The sequence below is a fragment of the Mirounga angustirostris genome, unplaced genomic scaffold (assembly GCF_029215605.1).
Source record: "Mirounga angustirostris isolate CCGP_5_RB_7025 unplaced genomic scaffold, mMirAng1.0.hap1 SCAF_4, whole genome shotgun sequence".
In the NCBI taxonomy this organism is placed as follows: domain Eukaryota; kingdom Metazoa; phylum Chordata; class Mammalia; order Carnivora; family Phocidae; genus Mirounga; species Mirounga angustirostris.
Window position 1 is genome coordinate 52,136,637 of NW_026991712.1, and position 25,449 is coordinate 52,162,085.

Consider the following 25,449-nt stretch of genomic DNA (forward strand, 5'->3'; position numbering starts at 1 on the left):
AGTGCCTCTGTGTTGAGCTTCCCTAGCACCCACTTCAGATCTCTCCTTGCATTTACCACAGGTTACTGCTAATGTTTCTTTGCTTGTCTGCTCCGTACTGCCTTCTAAGAGCTGTATCCCAGGACCCTTGATTGCCTTGTTCTCTATTGTATCCTAAGATCTAGGACCTGAGGGGTCCAGAGTAGACACTCAAATATTTATTTGTTACACAAATGAATGAATAAAAATATAAATAAGTGAATGGAATGGATTTTTGGAGAGGGGCAGCAACCCAGATACTGAGACCATACGAAGAGCAGGTGGAAAACTTTATGGACATAGAGAGAACTGATTTGGTGAGATGGGAAATGCTCCCCCTACCTTTTATCCAAAATATTTAGAACAATCATAGGGAGACAAAAAAGAATAATTTAGTTGCATAATGCATTTTCTATTTTTATTTTGTAAAATTCCTAAAATGTAAGTGATAGATTAATTTCATCTGCTTTTTGGAAGAGGTGAGCTGTTCCCTTAACTTTGAACATACCTCTCAGAAATACCTAACTTTCTTAGTCCTGAATATTGGGCATCTCCAAAAGAATACTAGTTAGAGAAGGTGCTGCCTTTTATGGACTAAATTCTGTTCCCTGCACCACAGCATTTATATGCTGAAATCCTTACCCCCAGCAAACCTCAGAATGACTTCATTTAGAGATAGGGCCTTTGAAGAGGTGGTTAAAGTTAAATGAAGTCATATGGATGAGCCCTGATCGAATAGACCGGTATCCTTATAAGAGGAAGTGACACCAAAGAAGATGCTCACACACGGAGAGATGGTCACATGAAGACACGGTGGGAAGTCTAAACCAAACTGTCCCCATCTTTATCTTGGACTTCCAGCTCCCAGAACCGTGACAAAATATATTTCTGTTGTTTAAGCCACTCATTCTGACATTTTGTTGTGGAAGCCCTTAGCAAACTAATACAGTACCCTCTTAATTTACAGGTTTTAGGGAAAACCTGCTCCATAAGTTGGAATTCTCCACCTTGACTATGGGATGGGAGCATCACACCATTCTTGTCATGAGATGTCTGGCCTGATAAAAATATTTGCAGTGCTAGTTCTAAGGAGGTGTAGAAAAACTCACTCTGCGATGGATGAAATACACTGTGTGTGTGTTTATCCCTCCACAGAGACAACTGCCAGAATTGGTCATTCTGTTCCTGTTATAACATGGGCCCAAAGATCTCAGCATCTACAAAGTTTCCTAAGGATTTTCAAAATCCTCCAGGCTTAAAAGCTCAGAATAATTTTGACTCATTTTTTTTTCTTTACCACCTACATGTACTCAATGACTAATTTTTGTTGATTCTTATTCCAAAATGCCTCTTTCATACATCCCATTGTTTTTGTTTGCATAGTCATCGGGAAAACACAAACTGTCTTGACCTTACAGATAAGGCATTGCCTTTCTTTCTCTGATCTTTCCCTTCCCCTCTGCAACGGCCAGCAAGTTGGTATTCATAAAATGCTATCTTATCAGTGCCTGCTGAGGTACTTCAGTGCCACCTCAGTGTTAGAAATTAAAGTATAAACTCTTGTACCTGGAATTAAAAGAACTCCCTGGTCTGGTCCCATTGTACTAAGGCATTTTTCTTTCCCAGGATTCCTTAACAGCACACCTACACGTCAGCTGGCCAGTTTCCTCACTGTTTCTGGAAGCTGATATTTATTTCCAACTCCACACCATTCCTCCATGCTCTTCCCTCTTTATGTAATATTTCCCACACTCCTTGCCTCCTCTCCTCTCTACCTGACAAAACCCTGCTTACCAGTTAAGGCCTAGCTGGCCTCCATCCCCAGGAAGCTTTCCTGATCATTGCATTCATGTCTCTCTCAGATCAATTCCCATAGATTATAGAATTTGAATTGCTCATTTAAGTTGTGGGCATTTTAAATTTTCTTTTATTTTTTTAAGGTTTTTATTTCAATTCCAGTTAGTTAACAAACAGTGTAATATTAGTTTCAGGTGAACAATATAGTGATTTGACACTTCTATACAACACCTGGTGACCATCACAAGTGCATTGCTTAATCCCCATCACCTATTTAACTCACCCCCCTCCCCCCATCCCCTCTGGTAGGTAAGTTCTCAGCATTTTAGTCCAAAATTTATAGTCACCATAACTGCAAATTTTTATTTTGCTCTAAGTGCCTGAGCAAAATAAGCTTCAATATTTTGAATACTTAGAAAGTCTAAAGTCCCCAATAGACTTTCTATCAGAAGGTCAGTCTTTAAATAAATTTCAAACCCAAACACAGTATTTTGCAGCATACCCCAAATATACTCTACCTCAAGACCTTTTCTAAGACAAGTTTTTCATATCTGAAGTGTTTCAAGCAACTATGATCACTAGCACTTGACTGTCATCGAAGGCTTCTTGATTCTGAGAATGCTGGCAATTCTCTTCCTTGAGTCCAATACTTGAAGAGTGCAAAACTTTGAGAATGCAGGCAAGACCTTTCAAACATCAGAGAATGTAGGCCATTTTTGTAGTAACAGTCATCTGTGGTTAGAGATCATAGTTGCCTGGTGGTTCTTAATCATAGCTTCACAACAGCATCAATTGGAGAGCTTTTGACAACCCAGTTATATCAGACCAATATGAATCTCTGGGGGGTGGGACTCAGGCAGCAGTATTTCAGGTGCTTCTAATGAGAACCACTGCTATAGCCCACGTGATAAACATGTGGAATGGATAGACAGCACTAGCTTGGACTTCTGCACCCAGAAAGGGATATTTAATGTTATGATAACCAAGAACATCTTGGTTGTCTTTATTTTTGCCCAGTGGGGGATCCATGTTCAACTCAGACACTATATACCTACTCAAAGGGAAGATAGCCATCCTCACAATCAGATAATAGAATTGTGTGGCCACATAAATAAAAAAGCACCTCTTGGGGGTTTTTAATACAGATATTTTATATAGCGTTTTAGAGAAAAGAATCATTCCCAACACTGGTTGAGACTGAACTGAGCAACTGCATACATAGTACTTGATAGTTTCCTGTAAATAAGAATAAAGGTACTTACGTTTGGTGCCTTCTCTAGTCTTCAGACTAAGTGAAGTCCCCTTTCATTTCGGTGTGCCTTTCATTCATTGCATTTATTGCTAGAGTTTGCATCGATCTGTATGACTTTTCCTGCTTTACTCCCTACTATACTGTAAGCTCTAAGGGTGCAAAGACTGTTTTCACTCATCATATCCTCACCCAACCATGTCCATAGTATAGATTCAAACATACTTGTTCAATGAGAGAGAGGAGAGGGTGGGGAGGGAAGAAGGAGGGAAGCTTTAAACTGCTTCACATTACATGTCTCCTGGAAAAGTATTCTATGTCTATTGGAGTCTCCACTCATGAACGTTCTGCTCCATGAATTTTCTAGAAATCAAGCATGCCCAAGGAAAACCCCCAACACATTTGCTAAGCCAGTGCAGTCCCATCAGATGTCTGGATCAGTTATCCTTTGGAACATTTCTCCTTATTTTTTGCCTTTGAAGATATAAATTTTATAAGCTATCAAAAGAGTATAATGAGAATAAGACTGTGTCTTTTGTCTTGTTGAACACTGAATTTGAAATACCTATCCGGTGTGGAGCTTAGAGGAGGTACTCAATACATATTTATTTAACCAATATTGAATGGAACAAAAGAATATATGAAAGAATGATGTGGCATCTCAACACAGACGGGTGTAAAAACTGGAGAGGGAACTGACAGATTTTAGACAAATTAAGAAGAAGAATATCTAGACTGGTCTAGAACTGAGAAAACTACATAGCTACAACAAAGGTATGATAGGCATAGACGACTTCAATAACACTTTTAAAAGCAAATACATGCAGCTCTATTCCCATCCTTCCAACAGCAATAAGGACACAAGATGTATGTCAGCAGAAGTCTTTGAAAACCAACTTAGAACCGTAGGATGTAAAATTCCTAGTGCTTCTTCATTTGACTCCTTTGAAATCTAACCTGATTTGTTTTATTCTGGGATATTTTTCATGGTTACAACATCAAAAGAGAACAGTTTCAACAAACCTCAGCAAATGACAGCAGAACATGGCCTTGGCACCTCTATCAAGGATTTGATGCCCACAGCCACATTTTTCATCACCCAGTTGCACATCTTCTTCCACTTTATCCCTGTGATATATTGGTGATTCCTTGTCACAACAATGAGGAAAAGTCAGTTGGGCAACCTTTGTAATCCTGCTCTAGCAAGTTTCATGTTTCTGGATAGCTGCTACCCTTTCTGTGGTGTCAAAGAGAAAAGGACAATAGGGATTGATTCATACTCTATACTGGTGTTTGTTCTTTTGGTAAGTGTCAAAGGCAAAACCTATAGTCTGAAGGCACACCTGGTTTATCTGAAAACTTCTATAGTCATGATCAGATAACAACCAAACTCTTTAGCTTGCTCATCAAGGCCTTCCGTCAGTGTATTCTGTCATCTAACTCTTGTATTAGGGTTCTCCAAAGAAAAAGAACCAATAGGATGCATGTATGGGTGTGTACATGTATGTTTCTATATCTATCTATCATCCCAAAGGGCACCTGCTGGCAGAACTCCTTTTTGCTTGAGGGAGGTCAAAGTGTTCTATTCAGGCCTTCAACCAATTGGATGAGGCCACCAACATTATCTACTTTACTCAAAGTCCAATTTAAATGTCAATCTCATCCAAAACAATACCTTCAGACACATCCAGAATGTTTGACCAAATATCTGGGCACCATGTCCCCGCCATGCTGACACATAAAATTAACCATCATGCCTTTTATCCTAATTATGCAGATTTCCTTAACATCATCACTCCCATACATATGAATCACACTCATTCTAGCCCCTCTTTGTCCCTAGTAACAAGCACTTTTTCACCTGCTAATGATGTCCGCCACTCTCTAGTCTAATGATTCTCAAACTGTGGTATCGGAATCACCAGAAGCGAAGAATCATGTGGAGGTAGCATAGGACCTGGGTATCTGCATTTTGCCAAATTCTGTAGATGATTCTGATATACACCAGAATCATGACTCTGGTCAAAAGTATGCCCTGTCTTCAAGTGGGTTCCCTATATTATCTTCATTTGTGAGATTAGGCTTCCATGAACCCACCTGTATTAGTTTGCTAGGACTGCCATAAAAAATTCCACAGGCTGGGTGGCTTAAACAGCAGGAATTCATTTTCTCATAGTTCCGGAAGCTGGAAGTCCAAGATCCACCCTGTCAGCCGGGTTGGTTTCTCCTGAGGCCTCTCTTCATGGTTTGTAGGTGGCTGCCATCTTGCTGTGTACTCACGTGATCTCTCCTCCATGTGTATGCATCCCTGGTGTTGCTTTGTGTGCCAGGTTTCCTCTTTCTATAAGGACACCGGTCAGGTGGACTCAGGGTCCACCCTCATGGCTTCATTTTAACTTCATTACCTTATTAAAGGCCCTGCCTCCACATACAGTTATATCCTGAGATACTGAGGGTTAGAGTTTCAACAGATGAATTCTGGGGGGACAGAGTTTAGCCCATGACACCATTACAGTTCCAAAAGTAAATTTTCCTTTTGTGAATTCCAATACTTTAAATGTATAGTTCACAATTTCAGATTTCCTGATGCATGACCCTAAAATTATTTTCCAAGTACATTATACATTATATTTGTATGCATTTATCTCTAACTTCTATACAATGTAAGTTTTTTGAGGGTGATAGCCTTGTATATAGCATAATCTAATAAATGAAAAGATTCTCAATCCTTAGAATTACTTGGTTGAATTTTTAAAAAGTCCGTAAGCTCAGGCTTCACTTCCAGAGATTCTGACTTAATTATCAGGAGCAAACATCGGCACCAGCATGTTTTAGAAGCTCTCTAGGTGATTCTAGCTGACTCACCAGGGTCGAGGACCACAGGGTAGAAAGAGATGAGAAGGAAGGACCTCTGTCTGCTTTGTATCATGGTGTATCGCAGGGCAGGGTAAGTGGTCAGTAAATGTTTGAGGGAGTGAATCTTTTCACTGTTTTTGAGCTGTATGAGCTCTGTGAAACTTCTTTGACTCCTTTAACCCTGCTCCCCATATTTCTAAGATTGGTTTAACAATACCTATATTGACGGGGGTGGTTTTGGAGAGTAAGTTAGATGATAAAGTAAGTTATTTGGCACATAGTAGGTGCTCATGAAACATCAACTCCCTTCCCTTCAAAATTTCGTGTTCTTACCCTATTTCTGATGCTGGAGGGATGCTGTGAGCACGACAATGAAGTGTATGTGAGGTGTGTATTGAGTGAATGAATGCCATATGGAGAATTAAACGATGGAGACGTTAATGAGTGATTTAAACTAGGCCTGAAAAGTGATGTCTCATTTTAATTGTTGGCTTTGTGGATTCTACCGCTGCACTCTGGTGCAGAGATAAAACAGTAAAGGTGAATCACAGGATGTGTTGCAATTATTTATTTAGGATATTTCCGCCAGTATGTGCTGAATGAAAAAGAAGAGCACTTTTAATTCAAGTGCATTCTCTCTCATTAAAATGAATGCGTAATAATTAAGAAACTGGAATATGATCAAATGAACTCATCTGCTCCCAAACCTTACTTACACGTTTGATTTTCACTGAATCCCAGAGACCTTGTGGGCCATTGTGTAGTGCTAAGACTGGATGGGGCAGGGAAGAGATGCCGGGACAGACACACTTCCACTGGTCCCTTCAGTTGTCTGTGGCACGGCCACACACACACACATGTGCTTGGGAACCACGTTCGTCCACACAGGACGCAATTAAATCTGATCCAGGCGTCAGGAGTTTGTGAGCTGGCCAAAGACTGTTTCTACTTCAAACTTGTTGGCAGTGTCTCAGCTTCCACTGTTGTTCTCTCTAGATATTGAGCATGGGAATTCTGATTTCTTTTTCTCCTTACTCCTTCACGTTACTCAGAAAATAAACATAAAGGGAACAAGGGAGTTTTTGCGAGTGACCCTTGTAAGTGTGTTTGGACAAGTAAAATGTCCTGAGGAAAAATGCTGTACACCAAGGGCCTGACTTCAAAAGAAACCTGAGTGTTCAGTGATGCCAGGAGGATGTGTGAAGACAGGTAGCCATCCGTGTGAGGCTCATTCCATTCAAGAAGAGCTAAGAACCAGAAACAGAGAGCACAGATAACAAAGTACGTAGCTTACCTGCTGACAGTCTCTCATAGAAGCCTGCTCGGATAAGAATGATACAGAAAAATCTGTATGCAGTGCTGGTTGTACATACATTAGATTTTATTTTATTTTTTTTAAAGATTTTATTTGTTTGTCAGAAAGAGAGAGAGACAGCACAAGCAGGGAGGGGGAAGGAGGGAAGGGACAGAGGGAGAAGCAGGCTCCCCACTGAGCGAGGAGCCCGATGCGGGGCTCGACAGGACCCCGGGATCATGACCTGAGCCAAAGGCAGACGCTTAGCCGACTGAGCCACCCAGGCATCCCCATACATTAGATTTTAAATTTTAGCCTTACTGTGGAATTTGTTTCAATATGTTAAAATTAACTAAGAACTCTTTTCTGGGAGGAGAACTTTTTTTCCAGATTATTTTGGCATTTTATTGAAAATTCCCACTATGTTGAAATCTTATTCTAGTTTGCTGGAAATTGTTTTGTTTTGTTTTCCCACACCTGTATTCATTCATGTAGAGTTGCTCTTGACAGGACTTTTCACTTTGAGCACCTCAAATGCAGCTTTGAAACTGGACTCATTATAGGTGTAAAATTACTTATCTAAAACCCCTGGGCCTTGAAATAAAAAATATCTGGTTTCAGACATTTATCAGATCTGAGAAAGGTAACATAAGGCATATGCCATATATTATGGGGCTAATACCCCATAATCAAATGAAAATTTCTTTAGCAAACTGTGCGTATTCACTCTAAAGAAGATATGTAAAGGTTACAAATGGCCTCATGTTAATTCAGGTCAGGCTTACCACCAAGTGAGCTACACCCGACTTACTTCTTAAATGTTAACGTTTCAGAGCTGTTAAGATTTGAGATCTTGGGTGAGAGACTGTGAACTCCATTCCTCCATTTCCTCTCTCAGTTGTCTTTCTCTTCATCCATTCTCCTGAGTGGTCCAGTCCAGAGGAGATCTTTGTCTCTTGCCTCTGTCTGCTAGAGCCCCCCTTCCTATATCCAAGGTGTAGTTCATCTCCATGACTTTACCTGGCTCTTGAGCACTTCCTCTCCAATTTACTGCACCAGCCTTCCCTCTGATGGTGCTCCCTGTTTCCAGTCTGCCCCCTGGAGCCCAGCTGTTCTTTCAGACATCATTTGACAGCCTGTCTGTGCTGTGATTCACTGTGAAGTGAATCAGTCTCAACTCATAGAGCCCCAAGTGACTCCGTAAGCTCTATGGTAACTAGCAGTCTTCTTTCTTTCCCCACACCAGGGCCTCCCTTTAGTTTTCCAGATCTTGATTAGAACGGGGCACAAAGGTAAAGCTAAAGGTTTTCTGTCCACAGTTCTGGCTGCTACATAACCTCTTATTCGCTTTTGCCCTAGACCTTACCCTCCAGGGTTTACCCAACTTTCCACTCTTCCCTAGATAATCCATAAACATTTCCTGACCTCTAAACCATCGATCATGAAATCTCTTCCCAGAATAATCCCCACCCCCCACCACTTATGTGTGTGTGTGTGTGTGTGTGCACGCGCGCGCCAGTTTCCACTTAGTAAGCTCTTCTTTGATCCTGCAGAAAATTACTTTTACCTCTCACTGGGCTTCTATAATACTCGGAACATTTTTCTGTTGTAGCGCTTAAACAGTGCATTACAATTATTTTGATTATATGCTTTTCTCCCCACACTGGACTTCATGAAGGCTGGGATTGGATCTTATCCATCTTTGTATTCACACTAAAAAAGAGTGCCAAATGCATTTGGGGAAAGGTATGTTACACAGAATTAAGCAAATCTTTTTTTTTTTTTTTTTCCCAGCGTAGGTCTGCTCATTGCCTGAACCATACAGAGATCCTTTCCCCCACAGTCCTTACAATTTTCAGGCCGTCTCTCTACAGTAGGTTGAATGGTGGCCCCCCAAAAGATACATTCACATCCTAGTCCCTAGGAGCCTGGGAATGTGATCTTATTGGGAAAAGGGTTTTGCAGATGTAGTTAGGGATTTTGAGATATCACCCTAGATTACCAAGGTGAGCTCTAGATCCAGTGACAAATTTCCTTATAAGAGATAGAAGAGGAAAGACATGCACATAGGGGAAGAGGCCATGCGAAGATGGAGTAAGAGATGGGAGTGCTGCAGCCATAAGCCTAGGAATGCCTAGAGGCACCAGGAACTTAAAGAGGCGAGGAAGGATTCTCTGCTAGAGCCTGTGGAGGGAGACGGTCTTGCTGACACCTTGATTTCAGACTTCTGGCCTCCAGAACTGTGAAAGAATACATTTCTGTGGTTATAAGTCCCCCAATTTGTGGTGATTTGTTATAGCAGCCTTGGGAAACTCAGACAGTCCCCCTTTCTTAGTCACCCCACTGGTTGTGTTTGTATGTTAGTTTTTCATATAGCTCTGCACCTGTTCCTCTTACTTTACACTCTAATCTTGAGTGATCTCTTCCTCATCAGATCACCGAGTCTCTCATGTTTTTCCCCCTGATCCCGATCTTTTTTTCCTGTATCCAACTCTGTATCCAACTTGCCAATGCACACTTTAAAGTGGCTTTCCTACAGACACTGGCTATTTAAGTTGAATGCATATCTCCTTTTACTTTACAAAACTGCTTCCCCTCCGGGATACTCTATATTTTGCATGATGTGCACCAGGAGCACACTTGAGACTAATTTCTGACTTTAACTCCCATATCTGGTCAATCTCACAAGCCCTTGATGAATTTATTTTATTTTTAAAATTTTATCTTTGCAGTAAGATTTTATATATTGTATTGTGGTTATTTGGACATACCACAAATTTATCGTCTTAACCATTGGTAAGTGTATAGTTCCGTAGCATACAGTGTATTCACATTGTTGGCAGCACCTCTCCAGAACCTTTCTCCTTGCAAAACTGAAACTCTGTGCCCACCTCCATCAACACAGAAACTCTCCTTCACCCTGCAGCCCTTGGTAACCACCTTTTTATTTGTTTCTATGACTTTGACAGAAATAGATACTTCTACTCATACTTCATATGAGTAGAATCATAAAGTATTTGCCCTTTTGTGGGTTATCTTTAAAATGGAATTTGTTCTCTTAACTATGGAAGGATTCCAGACAAACTGAAATTATTGAAAAGTAGGAAGAAAAAATTTAACTTGCCCACAGTTGGATCATCTCACACGATTAACTTAGTGCATTTAATTCCAGTCATTTTATTATGCAATTTTTTTCATATTTTTGATCAGAGTGTAAATAATTTTGTATACCCATAGATAAATGAATGAACAAATCTCACTGCTTTTCAAAATTGTTGGTGTTTGTTTCTAGACAACCCTGAAACATAAGTTCTCATCTGTTACCAATAATCCCCTAAATTAATTTCAAAATAGTGTTTGCTTTTCATTTTCACTTTGACTTGAACCGGAACCCAGACACTAAACTCATTCTCCCCTAAGTTCTTTTTCCATGGAGCCATCATCGTCATTAAAATAGCGTGAGCTGACATTTTCCCTTATGATAGCTACTCCACATTGCCCAAACCTGCTAAAGAATTATTACATGCAATTGTTCCTGGAATGTCATCACTCACTTTAGATTTCACAGTTGATGTTCATATAAGAAGAATAAATTACTCACATACTGCCTAGCCTAGAGCTAGTTTCATAATGCACACTTAGGATCACAAAGCCAAAGATATAAGCGTTCTGCCTTCTATGACGATGCTTTTTTATTACTGAATATTTCATTGCAATCTTAGACTCTAAAGTGTCAAAATTTTGAAGTTGAATATCTTAATTGGAGATGATATTAGATTATCCCATTGATTATTTTGATAGAATAGTAAACTTGCTTCCTACAGTTGATACTAAAGTCAACCGTGCCCACCTTAGGGTGCAGTTGGCCTTCTCCACTGCAGCAAGGGATCAGAGCTCTCAGGTAGCCCTGCTCCCTCCCTCCCCTGGTTGTGCAACTTCTTTAGTCACTGATGTTGTGAAAGATAGTATTCCTATCTATCCTGATCACAATGTGATCTACTTTCTACTTCATCAGCAACAAGATTAGAGTTTTTCAAAAGTGAAGATTAAAAGAAATAAGACACAAAAAGGTTAGAAATGGGTGCGTTTGTAGAGTATGGTGTGTTGGCTCAAATGCACGTCTCTGGGTTACTGCAACTTGGGCATGGTCAGCATGCCCAGAGAGTTGCATATCGGTGATCCCTAACTTAGCTGCCACCTGTAGACTTGTGGGAACATCCAGCCCCATCCAGAGCTCTCTTATGGCTCAGTGAGGCATAGAATCCCATAAACTTCTCCCCACGCCCCACTCACCAGGTTGGTTCTAACTTCCAAATCATTGTGGGCTTATCTCCGCTGCTCAAATCATTTGGGTGCTGGTGCAACTCTTCCCTGACAAATCCATGTGCCATGGTTCAATTCAGATAATATTTTCCGAGGATGACACTTGCCATGATGCCCAGTGTTTCCCTACAAAAAGCAAGAAGCTCTGGTCTCCTTTGGAAGACTGAGCCAGTCAGGTTTTCAAAGAGTAATTTCTCCTTTTTTTTAAGTTGGCTCCACGCCCAGCGTGGAATCCAACATGGGGCTTGAACTCATTACCCTGGGATCAAGACCTGAGCTGAGATCGAGAGTCAGATGCTTAACCCAATGAGCCACCCAGGCACCTCTCTCCTGACTTTATACCTTCAGCAATTCACTCCAATCCTTCTCCTCAAGAGGAGAAGGTCAATGCCAATATATCTGCGGAATGGTCCATTTTCACCATTCTAACTGGATTTTATAAATAATACCCCATCAAGAAACTACCTTTATAGAATCAGTTCAGTTCTTGTTTCTGAGACTTCAATGACACAAAAGTAAAAATCTTGGGTGCAGAGGAAATTGTTTACCTTTCTAGTTTTATTCCTAGGCCTTTAGTGGGTCCTACCTATTACCTCTGATCATATGTCCTACTGTTTTGGGGTTGTTGTTTTTTTGGTAAACACAGGGGCCTCTGGAAGTCCTGTCCTTTTTGTTGAGCTGTCTGATAGAAAAGCAAATTCCCCACATGCCATCCTATCTCTAGATGTTTCCAGGCATGGTTGAATCTGGCAAACAGACTACAACATCTGAGTTTGTAGTGACCGCAGCATGGGAGGCACCTTGAAAGATGTGACAGGAGGCTCCTGGGAGGCAGCGCTTAAAATGACAGGCAAGTGGACTTTCAGCAAGAGGGAAGTTTGCGGCAGGTAGCAGGGACCCAGGCAGGGATCCCAGAGTCGGGGATCAAAGGCAAGGCTCCTGTCTTTTAAGGGAGAAAATGTCTCACAAACACAAGATAGGTTTTGAGCCTTTTTGAAGGTGTTACTATGTAAGGACTGAGCCGTAAGGAGGGGCACAGAAGCTTAGCCCTCTGCATTAGGTTGAAAACGGACCTGAGGTCTTAAGAAGAAGGTATGTTTAAACAAAACTAGTTCACGTTTCCGGCCCGGACAACACTGAGCTGATGCTAAATCCCAGGCTTATGGTAAAGAGCAGGATTTTTCAAATGTTATTGTACGTTAAACGATTCATCTAAGGATCTTTTGAAAAATGCAGATTCTGATTCAGCAGATTTGGAGTGAGTTCTAATAACCGGCATTACTAACAAGCTTTCAGGTGAGTCAGGTGCTACTGATCCATGGACAATATTTTTGGTCTTATTTTTTAAATTTATTTTTACATTTAACATTTGGGGAGTAATTTTATTTATTTATTTATTTAAGATTTTATCTATTTATTTGACAGAGAGACACACAGCGAGAGACGGAACACAAGCAGGGGGAGTGGGAGATGGAGAAGCGGACTCCCTGCCGAGCAGGGAGCCCGACGCGGGACTCGATCCCAGGACCCTGGGATCATGACCTGAGCCTAAGGCAGTCACTTAACCAACTGAGCCACCCAGGCATCCCGGGAATAATTTTAGATTTATAGAGAAGCTGCAAATATAGTACAGAGAGTTCCTATATACCATTCCTCCAACTCCCTCGAATGTTAACTTCTTACATTATGGTGTACATTTGCCAAAATTAAGAAATGGAAGTTGGTATGATACTAGCTGCTAAGTTATAGACGATTCAAACTCCTCCCGTTTTTCCACTAATGTTCTTTCCTGTTCTAGGATCTGAGTCAGGATCCCACATTGCTTTTAGTCATCATATCTCCTTAGTTTCCTTCCATCTGTGAGAGTTTCAGTTTTTCCTTGTTATTCAAGACCTTACAGTTTTGAAGAATGTCCCTCAATTTTGTCTTCACATGTCTCATGCTTTCTCATGACTAGATTTGGGTTATGGGTGTTTAGGAAGAAAACCACAGAGATGAAGTACCTTCTGACTGCATCACATCAAGGGGCACATGACATCGGTATGACTTAACACAGGTGATTTAAACTTGATCACTTGGTTAAGATGATGGCCACGAAGTTTCTAAAATTATTATTTCTACTGTTCCATACTCTCTTCTTTGGAAGTGAATCTAAGCGTGGGCTGTGGTTCTCAAACTTGAAGGGCTTGTTAGAACACAGGTTATAGGCTCCTTTCCCAGAGTTTCTGATTAAGCAAGCTTTGGGTGGGAGGGAAGTCAAGAATTTGCATTTCTGGGGTGCCTGGGTGGCTCAGTCGTTAAATGTCCGCATTCGGCTCAGGTCATGATCCCAGGGTCCTGGTTTCGAGTCCCACATCAGTTTCCCTCCTCAGCGGGAAGCCTGCTTCTCCCTCTCCCACTCCCCCTGCTTGTGTTCCCTCTTTCGCTGTGTCTCTCTCTGTCAAATAAATAAATAAAATCTTAAAAAAAAAAAAAAAGAATTTGCATTTCTAATCAGTTCCCAAGTGATGGTGATGTTGCTGGTCCAGGAATCACACTTTGAGAACCACTGGTCCAGTGCATTTACCCTTCATTACTGAGCCTTAGATGAAGAATCACCTAGGAGACATTCTAAAAATTCATATTGCCAAGTCTGGTCCTTGGCAATTCCGATTGAGAAATCTAGGGTGCACACATGGGTTGGCATTTTTACAAATGCAAGTCAAGCTTGGAAACCACTGGAGTTAATGCTAACTTATAATAACCTGGTGAATGTGTAACTTTGGTGGCCTCAGGACAATGCTAAGGCAGCAGGTGGGGTTCAAACAGCTCTAACTGTGGGAAGAGAAGGGCATGAGAGCCTGGGAACCTAGCAGGATCTGAATCACAGGCCCTCTGCTTGCCTGGCCCTGACCTTGCAGTCTTACTCATACCTCCAGGAAGTCTTCCTCTTATTTTGATTGGTCTGAATCACATGATCGCTCAGAAGCAGACAGTACTCAACCCCAAGAACAGCCTGAAGTTAGCAATCTGCTGAAATTCTGAAACAGAATAAAGCATAACACTATACTATTTACCACTATCAAGTAATTTATTTTATCATCTAAATCTTAAAAATCCTTCAATATTTACCCCAAAGAAGTTGTATGATTCTGAATATTTCAAAAGAAAACTGGCAGGGAAAGAGGAGAGGATGAGAAACTAGAGAAATAAGGAAAGCGTTTTTCTTATATGAATTTCAGAAAAAAATTTAATTTATATAATTTTATTATATAATTATACTATTACTATTATTACTCAGTCTTTTATTATATTATCATAATTACTTACTGTTATTATTATCTATAAAAGTTACCTCTATCCTTGGTAAATAGACAATTCTTCATAAGTTTAAATGGTATTTTACATAGTAAAATAAGCTCCTTCTTTAAACATAAAATGGCCTAAGATTTTTAAAAATTAGTTTCTCCCTTTAGTAGTTTCACAGGGCTGCCATTACAAATTATCGTAACTTGGTAGTTTCAAATGACAGAAATTTATGATTTATTTTTATGATTTATTATCTTATAGTTTTGAAGGCCAGAGTGTGAAATTGAGGTGTTGGAAACCTTCTGGAGGCTCTGAGGAGGAATCTCTTCCATACCTCTCTCCTTTTTTTTTTTTTTTTTGACAGAGAGAGAGACAGCGAGAGCAGGAACACAAGCAGGGGGAGTAGGAGAGGGAGAAGCAGGCTTCCCGGAGAGCAGGGAGCCCGATGTGGGACTCGATCCCAGGACCCTGGGATCATGACCTGAGCCGAAGGCAGACGCTTAACGACTGATCCACCCAGGCGCCCCTCCATGCCTCTCTCCTAGCTTTTGGTGCCTGCTGGCTGCACTTGGTATTTATTCCTTGGCTTATGGCTGCCCTCCAGTTTCTGTCTTGGTCAGTCTTCTCTTGGCCTTTGCCTCTGTCTCTGTGTCTCAAATCTCTCTCAACTTCATTCATGTGTCATTGGATTTAGGGAACACCTTAAATCCAGAATGATCTCATTTCGAGATCCTTAATTTCATTACATCTGCAAAGATCCTATTTCCAAACAAGGTCACATTCACAAGTACCAGGCGTTAGGACTTGGACATATCTTTTTGGGGGACACAACTCAACCTGCTATCCTTCCTACTAAAAAATATTAAACAAATGTGTGAAGAACACTGGTATGGAGCATATGTCACGTGGTTGCTTGCTTGTGTGGCCACGTGTCTCATCCAGGCATTGGGCCCCAGCTTCCTGTTGGCTGCTCACTTCCAGCTCTCTTGTGAACAGTGGGGGCGATGCGGAAACACCCTGAGTCTCGCGGATGGCCAAGGTGCAGCCTTTTCCCATTGTCCTCAATGAGCACCTACTGAGGAATGACCAGGAAAGGCTGCACTCTTCCCAAATCTTGTTAATGCCCTACAAAGCCCAACCAATACAAAAAGAGAAGCCACTCTAGAGTATTGTGTTCTATTTACCAAGACACTGAAAGTTTTGTGGTGGATTTGCCCTATTTCCAGGACATTTCCCTTCGAAAAGTCATTAAAGATACTTTTCTCCCAGCATGGTTTTAATCTAAGTGCATTAGTAGTGCATGAAAACCCTGAGAGCTTAACATCACTAGGGCGACTAAAAGGGTGGGAGAGTCAGGGCCACTTCTGAAGAAAGCTTTGGAGTTTAACAGGATCATTAGACCCTGGAGGTTAAACTCAGGATGAGGCCGACAGCAGGACAGCTTTTTTTACCCTGCTTCTTTCCTAATCAGTTTAATTCTTGTGACTTTCTGCCTTGCAGCACTCAGAGCAATTTTTAAAAATATTTCATCTATATTTGACTGATAGCCATCTCTCTGTCATGTAACTTTTATGAAATGCCAGAGCTTAGCTTCTTAAATTACATTTTCTGTTGGCCTTGCCCATGACATAATTATAAAAATGTCTTTTCTTGATAAAAAAGCTATGGAAGAAAAAATGTTATCCACCACTTTTCTATCCTAAGCACAGAAAGCCTACAAACACAGTAGCTGTTAGGATCCTGAGTTTTAAATAATCAAACATGAGACTCTAAAATGGGGGCCAGCAAACATTTTTCTGTAAAGGGCCTAATAGTAAACATTTTAGGCTTTGTGAGCCATGGGATATCTGTCACAACTACTCAGCTTTGCTACTGTAATGTGAAAACAGCCTTAGATAATATTCAAAGAAATAACTGTGGCTGTGTTCCAGTAATACTTCATCTACAGGGGCTGGCAGGAATTGGTACGCAGATCACAGTTTGCTGACCTCTGGTCTAAAATATCAACCAGTTCTCCACGTTTCTACTATACAGATATAGATATCTAGATATCTACATACCTAGATATCTATATACTCAAAGTTTATTGAATGAATAGCAAATGAGTAAGGCTTGCGTTTTCTTAGCATGCCTGTCTCTACAGGGTGCCCACTATGCCTTGTCCAGCTCCAGTACACTTCAAATTTTTAGTTAAAATAACCCAAGTCCAATATGCCACAACACTGTATGAAACTCTGATATGGTGGGGTTCTCCTCTCTCTTTTTCTGTAGGAAATTTATGAGACCTGTACTTCTGCTATGGCTCAATATAGCCCAAATACCTTTCTGTAGAAAGAGAATAGAGATCTATATGCATCATCCATACCTATGTCTATCTCTATTAGCTGGTTCATTGATAGCAATGGCAATGATGAGACTCTGAAGCAACAGGGACCAAACAGCAGCATTTTATTGCCAGAAGCCAGGGGGTTAAAACTACCATACCACCAGGGAAAGTTGAAGGGCACCCAAGTGGACTTGACCTGGAGGGAGATGTGGAGATGATTAAGAGAACACTATATCCCTAGAGATAAAATAGATGACTAGCCAGTGAGGGTGTTACTTAATATATTAACCAAAAGAAGGCAAGAATATATATATGAACAGCAGATTAAGGGTGGTAATCTCAATAGAAAGTCTTGATCTTTTGCCCACATCCCAGAACTCAGCCAGTTTTCAGACCCAAAAACCACTGGCTGAAGAGGTGGCTAAGTCCACAGGAGGAAGAATTTTGAAATACCGTGGCAAAAATATACTGTGTTAATTTCCGCAAGTTTCCTCAAAAGAGACTTATGATACTTACTTGAGAAAATACACACTATGGAAAGAGGAATATCCAAATATTTGGAAAGAGGAATATCCAAATATCGAATACCCTCAAAATCCTATATTGACTTATAGGATTTCAAAGCATCACGGTAGAGTGGAGGCATCCAGGGGCCAGGCTCTGAAATAAACAGAATCCCAGCCTAAGTCTGGCTCTCAGAAGGTCCAGTAAGTCTGTGGACCCATCCAGTGGGTCAACTCTCTGGTCTCCAAATATATGATTGGAATTGACACGTTTGACTGTTGAAGGAACCCCACCTTGACTTCTTCTCATTCAAACCAAATGGGAGCTATCATAGGGGGGAAGGTGAAGTGAGAGCTTCTAAAATGGCACCTCTACACCCCAATTCCCTCTGTCCCCTATTCCTTTGCCAGTCCTGGCTAAGACGGTACATCAAAATCCACTGTATTTGGTGGTAACGATGGGGAGGAATGAATGCTACTCTAAAGGATCTTAAGAACGGCGGGGGCGGGAGGGGGGTGGTCCACATCACAGCTCCATTTGATTTACCAGTCTGACCACTGCAGAAACCAACTGAATCTCGGAGAATGACTGTAGGCTACTACAAACTCCAATAATAACCCCAATCATGGCTGCTGTGCCAGTCATGTTATCTCTGCTGGAGCAGATTAATATGGCCTCAAGTACATGTTATGGCATTCTTGTCTATCCCAATAAGAAAAGATCAGAAAAAGGAATAGAAACTGCATTTACGTGGAACAATATACATTTACAGGTTAGGGGCCTACATTACCTCCTGCTGGTGTAATATGATCAGATGAGATCTGAGCTGTCTGGATATCCTACATATCATGTTGATCAGGAGGATGAGCAAGAATGGCTAGCATACTGGAGGCGCTGGCAAGACGTATGCACTGCAGAGTATGGGAGTTTAAGTTGGTGGCAAATGAGTGAACTTCCACTGTTGTATTTAGGGATCCAGCTGGGTCAAGGGCAGTGAGAACATCTCTTCCAAAAGAGAAATCGCTGCATCTTGCCTTTGTACCAGAAAGAAGGAAACAAAATTCCTGGTAGGATCCTTTGGTTTATGGTGGCAACATATTCCACATCTAGGAATGTGCTCCAGCCCATATACTGGGTGACAGGAATAGTTCCCTGCTTTGAATGAGGCCTGGAGCAGAAAGTCAGAATTACAGTGCAAGCAGCCCTGCCTCTTGGGCCATATGATCTGGCAAACCGTAAGCCACTGGAGGTATTAGTGATGGGAAAATATGCAGTGTGGTGGAGAGATGAAGCCACAGTGAAGCATCATAACACAGACCCCTGGGGTTTCGGAGCAAGACCATGCCACCTGCAACAGAAACTTATACACTTTTGAAAAGAGTTCCTGGTGTGTTACTGGGGACTTGCAGAGACAGAATTCTTGATTATAAGGCACCAAGTAACCATGCGTCTGGAACTGTCCATTATGAGCTGGGTTCTGTTAGACCCACAGAATCATAGACTCAGGCAGGCCCAGCATTCCAAAATAAGATCAAAATTGTGCATCTGGAATTAAGGCTAAGCAAGACCAGAATATATGAAGTAACTGCATGAGCAGGTAGCCCAGCTCCTCATGTCACCCACCACGGGTGTACCAGCAACCCTCCCTCAGATCATTCCTCGACTTTGTGGGGCACTCATGTAACCAGCTGAAGGAGTAAGAAGAGCTTGAACAATGTTTTATGGGCAGGTCAGCTTAGTGTGTGAATGCAAGTTAAAAACAGGCAGTGGTTTAATTACCCTCGGGGAGGGAGGGGGTTTGAAAACAGTGGTGAGGAAAAATCGTCCCAATGGACAAAGCTCAGAGTGGTGCACCTGTTACTCATTTTGTGTGGAGGGAGCAGTGGGCTGAGGTGAGAATGAAGACATACGCATGCGTAGAGGGAATATTCTGATGGGCTGGTCACGGGTCTGGAAGGAAAAGGACTGAAAAATTGAAGTCAAGGAAGTTTGGCATCGAGGAATGTGGATGTACTTGAGGGAACGGGCATAGTGTGTGAAGACTTTTGACTCACATAGTAATGGACACCAGAAAGCATTCATCACAGAACAGGCAGGGAGCAACCAAGCAGACACATGACTAGGCCAGTGCACATCAGCCAGTCTTTGAATTGACATGATGAGCACATGAACAGAGGAACCACAGGGGCAGAGATGGAGGCCATGCCTGGTCTCTATTTTACTGATACTTCTCTGAAAGTCTAACCTGCCAGCAATAGAGACCAATACTGAGCTCCCAATATGACATCTTCTTCAAGGAGGTGATTTCCAATAGTTGATTTCCTTATGTTGGAGGATTAGTGTGCATCCAACACATTTGACATTTTCTTTAAAAAATCCTAGGAATTTTAGTAACTTCAGTGCCTAATTTTAATATCTTTAGTACCGTCAGTGGTGAGTCATTTACTGGCTTCAGCCTCATGCTGTTCAATTGAGTGGGGATAACTATAAATTGTACACATTAATGTAAAAAAAATCATAATGGTAAACCTCCTAACACATGAAAGGAAAAGAATCAAACAAGCTATGGCATCTTTTTCAACCACAGTTGGAACATTAAATCAATGGTGTATGCAAAATTGCTTAGTCTCATATTGGGCATATAATACTAAGTGCTCCATACGTGTTAGTTGAATAATTATCAGTAGGACCATTGGCCTGGATAAGTGCTTTTACAGATATTTATAGATATTGGAAATTTAACATTTTAATGGGAATTGTTAATAAAATGCTATTCTTTTCTGTCTTAAAATAATTTTATAATTTCAGTTTTTCTTAGTAACTCTGTGTTAGCATATGGACATCAAGCATTGCCTAGAATTAACAATGATGTTCTCAGAGCTGATGGCATGTGTAAGGCTGTGCTTGTCTTTTAACCTTGGAAATCTCCTCTTCTCTAGTTGGTGTATTTCCTATTATACTCCTTATCCTCTGTTCTGATTCCTCACAGATATCAGTGGACATCAGAGTGTTTCAGTCAAGATTGAAAGGAACAGAACCTAGCCTAAATTAAGGGGGATTTACTAAGAAGATATTTGGTGTTCTCATGGCAGTGATGACTCTCTAAGCTTATGGGAAATTGAGCTGACATCTGGAAAAGCATCAGGAACAAGGCTGTGTGTGTGTGTGTGTGTGTGTGTGTGTGTGTGTGAACACAACCTCTTTCCTTCCTTTTTTTTTTCTATGTTTCATTCTCTTGCTCAATATGTACATGGTTTAAAATGATTGTTCTAGCCCTCACTAAATTTAAGTTTTTAGTTCAAATGCCAAATCATCTATGAAATCTTTCTGGGTTTTAGTTCAAATTATCAAGAATGAGAGTGTGATAAGATCTCTAAACAGCTGATAAATTGGCTTATTCTAGATCACCCTTGGTCAGAGAAAGAGAAACAAAGACCTGGAGTACAGGTGTCCTAGGGCATAAACATAGCTGCCTAGTTCCCCTTATGCATTGCTCTGTGTGTGTGTGTGTGTGTGTGTCACCGTTCTTAGGGAAGGAACTAGAATTTATAAACCTAGTTTTGATCCTAAATTAGAGATGGAAAAATTATACCTGGTCTTGCCAAAAACTGTTTCCATTTTCATCTTGACCAGCTTACATTTGAGAGTTTTCCTGCTCTGGATGATATTAAGAAAAGATGACAAGGATTAGAGTTCCTAACCTTTCCCCCTGACTTTTCTGTACTATCCACAAGAATTGTATTAAAAACACTATTTCAGGCAACAATAACATACTCATCCTAATGATGCTATTTTTCTTTCAGATCAGTTTAGACAGAATGGTTGATCGGCTCCAAGGAACATGGAAATCCATTTCTTGTGAAAATTTTGAAAGATACATGAAAGAGCTGGGTGAGCCATTTTTACCTGCATATCATAGCCAGTAAAAAGGGGAGATTGGATAGCACAGAAACTTGGTCTGTATGGTCTCAGATTAATCTTGGGCCCCTCCCTCCAATAGAAACATAGAAACAATCACATAGAAATTGGTTCAGGACCTAGATATAGTTCTATGCAAAATTAGTTTGTAATTGACAGAATTCTTGCCCTCATGTAATTTACCATGGGTTTACATAGATAAAACACATAAGCATCATATACTAAATGGCAAATTATTTCCATAAATAATTTAAAGCAAAAAGTCATAATTATTTTTTAAAAATAATCATTTTTACAAGGATTTGCTCTAAATCTTTAGACGATCTTCAGAATAGATCTTGTTTCCCAGCTGAGATGGCTGCTGGCCTTCCTTGGTGTCTGGGCACCACACTCCGATCTCTGCCCCTATTGTCACATTGCCTTCTCCTCTTCTGTAGTCTGATGTCCCTCTTCCTTTTCTTATAAGGGAAGTTTCTTATAATGAAATTGTGATTACATTTAGGGTCCACATGGCTGATTAGTTCCCTATCTCAAGATCCTTGAGTTAACCATATCTACAAAATCCCCTTTGGCATATAAAGTGACATTCACAGGTTCTAGGGATTAGGGTGTAAATATCTTTGGGAATCATTATCATCTAATACACCACAACTTGTTATCATGTTTCACAATATGAATTCATGAATCATATTAGAGTGTTTCTCCAACTTATCTTCTCTTAGAAATTTAAGTATTGTTGTACATGTGATGCTATTTCTTTAGAAAATAGTCCTACATGTACTGCATAAAGCTGTGTGTGTAAGAATGTTCACTATAGCATTACTTGTAATAAGAAAAAGTGGAAACAAACAACATGTCCCTCAAGAGGGAGACAGATGAAATAAATATTAATATATACACTCTATAAAATATTATGTAGCAATGACAAAAATTTATATCTATGTGTACTGACACAGAAAATCTTTAAGATATAGAGATGGGGAAAAGTAAGTTGAGTAACAATTGTTATAATAGAACATTTATATTTTTAAAAATTCTATATATAGTGGTGATGGTTGTATAATATTGTGAATGTACCTAATGCCACTTTTTTTTTTTTTAAGATTTTATTTATTTGACAGAGAGAGACACAGTGAGAGAGGGAGCACAAGCAGGGGGAGTGGGAGAGGGAGAAGCAGGCTTCCTGCCGAGCAGGGAGCTCGATGTGGGGCTCGATCCCAGGACCCTGGGATCATGACCTGAGCCCAGGGCAGATGCTTAACGACTGAGCCACCCAGGCGCCCCGTACCTATTGCCACTTAATTGTATGCTTTAAAATGGTTAAAATGATAAATTTTATGTTATCTATATTTTAGCACAATAAAAAAATACATGATGGAAAAAACAAACTCTATATATGTACATATTAGAATATAAGTGAAGAGATAACGATCTTAAATAAACCATGTCAAAGTATTTCATCTGTATAAATGAGTGCATTTTAAAAGAGGGAGATTTTTTTTTTATTATGTTCAGTTAGCCAACATATAGTCCATCATTAGTGTTTGATGTAGTGTTCGATGATTCATTGGTTGCATATAACACCCAGTGCTCATCACAACATGTGCTAAGAGGGAGATATTTTATCAAAATAGGAGCTTTAATAAAATTTTCAAAGAGGGTCATGAACCAACAAGATCAATAACTACTGGGCTAAAGAAACATGACAACCAGTAGCCAAAACTAGAGATTAATTTTTTTTCTGCAAAATATAACCTATTTTAACTTATAATGGTAGTGCTACTAGCTTCAGATATTTGAATTCATGCAGCATTAAATCTGCTTAACTCACAGACCTCCTCGTTAGTAAAGAATTACGCAGTGAACATGGGTTTCTAAAGCCAGCAACAGATTTAACTATGGTGTCCTTTCATCTGGTTTCCAGGAATAGGACGAGCCAGCAGGAAACTTGCCTGTCTGGCAAGACCCACTGTGACCATCAGTACACAGGAAGATCTGATCACTATAAAAACCAAAAGCATCTTTAAAAATAATGAGATCTCCTTTAAACTCGGAGAAGAGTTTGAGGAAACCACACCAGGGGGCTATAAAACCAAGGTGAGGCCTTCAACACTCTTTCAGATACATTTCATAAGAATGTCAATTTGAAATCATTCTAAGTATGTAAACAATTATAGCAAACACATCCAAAGTCTGTATTAGATAAACGTTGGGCTAAAGCCTAAATCTGAGGATCTTAAATTTTAATATACATACACATCTCCTGTGACACTTGTGAAAAGTGCCTATTTGTAGGTCCCATCCCCACAGGCTCTGATGTCTGGGGTAGGCACCCGAAGTATTTCTGTGTATTTCTAACATTCTTTTTTCTTTTTTTTTAGTTAAAATTTTATTTTTATTATTTTTTTTTCATATTCTCGAGGTCCAATTTTAAAAGAATACATAATTACATCATACATGCTAGATAAATGGGGTATTATTCTTTCTTCCAGGTTAGGGGTTATTTTAACAGCTGATTGAGTGAAAAAATAAGAGATGACACTCAGCAATAGGATAAGTCTTCCAGTCCAGTCTAATACTAGACTATGTATATGCAGGGTTGTTTTTTTTTTTAACATCTCTTAATTTTCAGGTTTATGTATTTCTAACATTTCTGATGCAGATGCTTAGCAGACGCATTTTGAGAATCATTTCCTTAGATTCTTCTCTCAGAAACAAAAGTTCTGCCTTCCTACTTTGTAGCAGTTTTCTATGGATAAAGTTACAATGAATAAAACTTATATTAACCAGTTCAGGTGAGGTTGTGCCTCAGTACCACGTTAACCACAGGCCCCAGTGGCTTAACACAATGGGAGCTGCTTTCTAACTTAGTATACATATTCAGCATTGTGGTGGGTTTGGAGAAGTTTCTGTGCGTGCGGTGGAGAGCGGGCAGGAAATGAGGGCATAGGATATCTACCCCTCTTCATTTCTCAGGGAAAAGAGAGTTTTACTTATTCTTCAAGATAATATCTTTTTATTCTTATAAAACTTTTCCTCCCTCAGAATAATCAGCCAACAAATTTAGTGTTGACAAAGTCTTAAAATATAAATAAAACTGTAAACACCATTCCAAAACTGCCTGAGAATATCACAACCGCTGAAAAGGATTTGGTCCTTGATAAAATGTTGGTATTCAAATGTGACAGTCTGAGCTGAATTCCGTTTCATCTGTTTTCAGAGTGTGGTAACCTTCGATAAGGACTCTTTGATTCAGGTTCAAGACTGGGATGGCAAAGAGAACACCATAAAGAGAAAGTTGGTCGATGGGAAAATGGTGGTGGTGAGTGAGCAGTTCGTCATTATTTTCGTCACCTGCTCTAACACCTGTATATAAAATCATTCAAATAGCTTGTTATAAAATAATAGAAGTCAATGTAATTTTCTTTTTTCTCTTGCTTTATAAGAATGGGGGAAGACATTGGCAGATAAATATAATAGATATAATATTTATGCATGATCATAAATATTATAAAATGCGCATGGGTTGAGGAACTAAAACGCTAAAGAAAATAAAAAAGTTGTGTCGCCTAATTCTTTGACTTGCACATAAGCCAAAACTAGCACGTATTTGTGCAATGAAGATTTCAGCAGGGATTGTGAGTTGTTGCTAATCCTTTGCTCCATACAAAGATTAATTTCTCACTGTTTTCCAGCTCAACACCAAACAAACACATGAAAAGGAAATTTAAACTAATACAAAGCTTAAGTGGTGTCTCCTTGGTGTATGGATGAGTTGACACAATTAAAAACTAACATTTCTGTGGCTACCATGTTTGCATGTTTTCATATATTATTTACCTAATCCTCACAATAATTCTGTGAGGTAAGACTAAT

At 40.1% G+C, this 25,449-nt stretch overlaps 1 protein-coding gene across 2 annotated transcripts in view; it reads left to right on the forward strand.

Annotated features, from left to right (window-relative positions):
- The window catches only part of FABP12 (fatty acid binding protein 12), a 53,977-nt gene that overhangs the window by 26,916 nt on the left and 1,612 nt on the right, over positions 1–25,449 (forward strand). For both annotated transcript variants that reach the window (XM_064588159.1, XM_045896318.3), the window contains exons 2-4: positions 21,459–21,546; positions 23,498–23,670; positions 24,794–24,895. In XM_064588159.1, the coding sequence (XP_064444229.1) occupies positions 21,474–21,546; positions 23,498–23,670; positions 24,794–24,895 (348 nt within the window). In that variant the 5' untranslated portion in view covers positions 21,459–21,473. The remainder of the gene's footprint in view (positions 1–21,458; positions 21,547–23,497; positions 23,671–24,793; positions 24,896–25,449) is intronic.